At 42.3% G+C, this 5,000-nt stretch overlaps 1 protein-coding gene across 2 annotated transcripts in view; it reads left to right on the top strand.

Moving 5' to 3' along the window:
- Positions 1-5,000, top strand: part of LOC138041964 (glutamyl aminopeptidase-like) — a 98,077-nt gene that overhangs the window by 70,024 nt on the left and 23,053 nt on the right. For both annotated transcript variants that reach the window (XM_068887669.1, XM_068887670.1), the window contains exon 3: positions 2,631-2,811. In XM_068887669.1, the coding sequence (XP_068743770.1) occupies positions 2,631-2,811 (181 nt within the window). The remainder of the gene's footprint in view (positions 1-2,630; positions 2,812-5,000) is intronic.

Below are 5,000 nucleotides of genomic sequence, written 5' to 3'. Positions count from 1 at the left end.
CTGCAGTGTATGGTGTCATGACAACCAGAGCTAAATACCTACCAACTAAGGTCATTTCTTTCAGAAGCTTCAAAAATCTACATATCGGCTCTGCGCCTTCGCATGTTGGTGATATATTTGATGGTCTGGATGATCAATACAGTTACTGGAACTTGTTGATGAATCAGGTCTTAGATGACCATGTACCCCTAAGGAGAATGAAAGTGAGAGCTCATGATGTTCCGTATATGAATCGCAATTGGAAAAAAGCAATCAGGATGAAAAAAGATACGCAAAAAAGTACACTGTGAGTCCGACTGAGGAAAACCTCAAACAGGTGAAAAAGTGGAGAAATAAGGCAACAAAATTACAGAGGAAAGCAATGAAGGAGTATTGGAAAAAGGAAGGCTGAAGATTTCAGGACTAAGCCCAGAGAATTCTACAAAGCCTTTAAGCCCTTTCTTGATACAAAGGTCAGGGGCACTGACGGTAGGTTTGTCAATCTGAAAGTGAAAGGAATATATGAAAGGAATCAAGCGACAGTTGCCAATTACTTCGCAAGTTATTTCTCTTCGGTCGCTATGGACACTGGAGATCCTAATCTTCTGACATCAACGGAAGAACAGCTTGAAGAATCCGAGTTCACAGGCAATCAGTCAACAACGAAAAATACCGAGGGATGGTCGACAGTTCGAATTTAGGACTCTCGGTACAGCGGACGTTTCAGAGGCACTCGGCTCACTAAACCCGTCCAAAAGTACTGGGTGTGATAATATACCCCCACGAATTCTCAGGATTGCATCCAGGACACTAGCCCCCTCGTTGACAAATCTATACAATAAATGTATTTCGTATGGCTCCTGGCCTCAACAATGGAAGAGGGGTGAATGGGTACCAATATTCAAGAAGGAGGGCCCTTTAAACGTTAAGAACTACAGACCTATAACAATACTCAACGCCGTTGACAAAGTATTTGAGCAATTACTAAGTAAGCAAGTCACCGAGTTTATCTATCCGTATCTGAGCGAAAACTTAACGGCATATCGCAGAAGGCATAGCTGTGAAACGACTCTGCTACGGTTGGTGGAGGAGTGGAAAAGAGCAGTCGATGCTAAGGAGGACGTAGCAGTCTTGTCAACGGACATGTCTAAGGCGTTTGACTCTCTTCGTCCGCCTTTAATGCTAAGTCAACTAAGAACTTCTGGCTTCTCGGGACATGCGCTTAAGCTGCTAAGATCCTACTTTACTGAAAGAAAGAACCGAGTGAGACTTGGAACGGAAACCACAAGTGCATGGAAGGACGTCAATAGGGGCTGTCCGCAAGGGTCTACATTTGGCCGGTTGCAGTGGAACATTTTTCAGAACGACTTAACATTTAATGTATGTAACTGTCCATTATCGTTGTATGCTGATGACTATCAACTCTACGCTGGTGGACGACGGATCCGAGATGTGGAAAGAACGCTAAATAATGAGGGTAACAATGTCTCAAGCTGGTACTTAATAAATGCACCCCAGGGTAATTTTTCTAAATACCACGCGGTATGATTCGGACTCAGATCCACGGACAGAGATATCGATATTGTCATCACGGATACATCTGTGGAAAGCTATCCGATATTAGAACTACTGGGGGTATCCATAGATGGCCAAATGAATTTCAAAGAACATGTTCGCGAGGTTACGAAAAAGGTATGAAAACAAGGTGGAGTTCTACTACGTCTGCGTGATATCATACCACAGTCGGCTAAACTCAAGATCTATAAAACCGCTATATGACCACTATTAACATACTGTCATATTGCCTGGCATTTCTGTGCAGCATCAGATGCACGCAAATTGGAGCGTGTACAAGAAAACGCACTACAAGCTGTCTACCGCAGTAAAACGGCAACATATGACACTCTTCTAAAAGTGGCCAATCTTCCAACGTTATGCAATCGTCGGTTCCAGGATGTAGCTATTCTCATGTACAAGGTGAAACATCACCTGTGTCTAAAGTATATTAGTGACCTTGTCTGCCTGAACTCATCTGGTTATGCTCTGAGGAATGCTGATTTATAGTACCGAGATTTAACACTGTGAATTTCGGTAAACACAGCAGTAGAAATTTAGGACCAGTTCTCTGGTCAAAACTGAGTATGAACGTTAGAAGATCGGACACATCACAAGCTTTTAAAAATAGAATTAGAAGAGTAGATCTTAATGATTTAATTAACGAACACTGTATGCTGTACGTGTATGCTTTGTGACTGTTGACACATTTATTCTGATACGTTTTATTATAGCTTAAATTACTGTAGTTCTAATTGGTATATTGTTAGGTAACCCTTACTGTATATATGTTGAATTTTCATTTTCTTATATACTTTGTTCCCAATTAGCACCTTGTCACTTAGGAGCTAGATCCTCAATTGACACATAAATAAAGTATCATCATCATCATCATCATCACTCTTGCTTTTGTGGGTTAAAATGCAGTTGCCAGTTGTTTGCCTGTACACCTAATCAGTTTTGATTGAGCCACGCTGAACCTGTGAACAGGAAGTATTGATACAATTGTGACTTTCTCAGGAGAGACATAGGTTTTCTACAGTTACCTCTTATCAGGCGTTCGCTAATTATTTTTTTATTGCTCTTTTCCCCATTAGATCAACTTGAGATCCAGCGAAAGTTCTGGTTTGAGAAAAACCAATTTTATGTCATTATTCTGAACTCCGTTTTGGAAAAGGGTACACAATATAAAATCCGGATGAAATTCAAGGCGGAGCTGACGGATGACCTGGCGGGATTGTACAAAAGCACTTACAAAATGAGGAATGGCACTGAAGTGTAAGACTCAGAGCATTTCATTTCGTAATGTTATTTGCCGAAGCGGAAAATACCATGATACTCTTTGTTTGTCCACCCAAATTTTGAAGAGAGGCTTTTGGGTTGACAAAAAAAGAGCATTATGGTATTTTCCGCTTCGCAATTGTCTTCGACGTTAATAGAGTGCCTTTGTGTTTTATCTTCTTAACTGTATCAACTTGTGACCTAAAAACACCGGCGAAAGAATCAGTTAATGAAGGAGGGCTGACGTAGTGGTGAGAGCACTCGCCTTCCACCAATGTGGCCCCGGATCGATTCCCCGCCGGATTCTACGCCATATGTGGGTTGAGTTTGTTGGTTCTCTACTCTGATTTCGAGGTTTTTCCCCGGGTACTCCGGTTTTCCCCGCTCCTCAAAAACCAACATTTGCAGGCGTAGCTCAGTTGGCTAGTGCGCGGCTTTCGGAGTAAGGGGTCCCCACTTCGATCCTCGGTGACTTCAACGTCTGTTTCGACATTCCTCTGATCCGTGTAGCTATAGCTTTAAATATCCGTGGAACGGAGCAATGACAGAGGGAGGGGGATGAAAGGTGCATCATTGATACCTGTTTCTTAACTGACTGAACTACCGACGTTAAATAAATTGGAAAAAAAAATGAATTTTCCTGAATATTTAAACTATTATATTCAGGTCGCCATTTGTTAAACTGAGGGCTAGTGGAATCACTTCGCAAGCCTGTGAACTAATGGAGGTAGATTATATTCTGCACTACAGTTCTTATTGGTTTATCCCATTGTCACCGATATAAAGTGATGCACTTTCAGCCAAGATAAAGAGAAGAAGAGTTCTTTTAATTTTAAATCGATAAGAGGCAGAGCACAGCTGAAGACGATTCAATGAAGAGTGTTAGGACAACGGTGTGAGGTTTACGTATAGGTTTGTCAAGGGGCAAGAAACCTTAGTTGCTTCAGTTTTCGAGATCCCATAAGATAGCGTAGTTAACATCATGCACCATTGCGATTTATTTGACCTTTTCTCTATGCCTTTGTTTTGCGGTAGCTAAATCTAGAAAGAGCTTTGCATCGCATTCGTGCAGTAGAAACATTCTGTGGTTGAAAGCAAAAGCTTGTAAAGTTTACAGTACAGTTTGTAAATGAGAAAACTATTGAATTGTCATCACCGCCACTGAACAAGAATTATTCCCGCCGACCAGTTGGCTCAATCGAGAGTGCACTGGACTTCCTTGCGGGAAGGTTACGGGTTTGAAGTCGGAATCCCGCCCGGACCAACACCCAGGGTCCGTAAATAACTGAGGAGAAAGTGCAAACCTTTGGAACTACATTTGCAAATGGTTAGACTTTCTAGTCTACTCGGATAAGGACGTTAAACTGGAGGTCGTCTTACGACCCTTGTTCATTAATTCTCTGGGACTTGAAAAATGCCATACACTATTCGAAAAGAGTAGATCACAGAGTTCCCGGTGTTGTGGTCTGACCTTTCCAGCATGTGGTTGGCTTGGCGGGATTAGCTTCTGTGTGAATGAGACCACAATTGTGTACAACAGCCAGAATTCAGGCTACTTGGCCAAGTGCTGGAGCCTCCCTCAAGCAAACTGAAACTCCTTGTCACAAAACTACGAAAGGGCCATTACGACCATTATTAGGGAGCTTAAGCACGCGCGTTTTTGAGACGCGGACGGCAACCGGAAGAGAACATTTTGCGTGCCAGAACAGTGGTGTCTCCCAGATTTTTATACTAATCATCTCTAAATGAAAAAAGATACTTGGCAATATAAATGTGGTTGTGAGGAGACAAGTTAAAAGGAAAAACAGCTCACTTCCGGTTGCCGTCCGCGTCTCAAAAACGCTCGTGCTTAAGCTCCCCATTTTCTCGCCTTTTGGGGGGCTTTTACCTTTCCCGTCGCCAGAAATCCAGTCATTTATTGTCATTTCTTAATTTCATATCTCAGTGCAGTTCGTTTGCATAAAGTAATCTTAAAGAGGAGGTGTTTTATCAACGTGAGTGCTCCTTTGCGGATGTCGAACCTACGACCTTCAGATTACTAGTTCGGATGCCCTACCGCTGAGCTGTACGAAACTTGTAGGAGCCTGGCCATTAAATTAGGTTCAGGTTACAATTGTCCTGCTAAGTCTGAAAGAATCTGTTTTGTGCTTACAAGGAAAGGTTACGTTTATACAAACGTTGGCCGT

The sequence above is a fragment of the Montipora capricornis genome, chromosome 3 (genome assembly GCF_036669925.1).
Source record: "Montipora capricornis isolate CH-2021 chromosome 3, ASM3666992v2, whole genome shotgun sequence".
Taxonomy (NCBI): domain Eukaryota; kingdom Metazoa; phylum Cnidaria; class Anthozoa; order Scleractinia; family Acroporidae; genus Montipora; species Montipora capricornis.
This window is presented reverse-complemented; position numbering and strand designations above follow the sequence as displayed.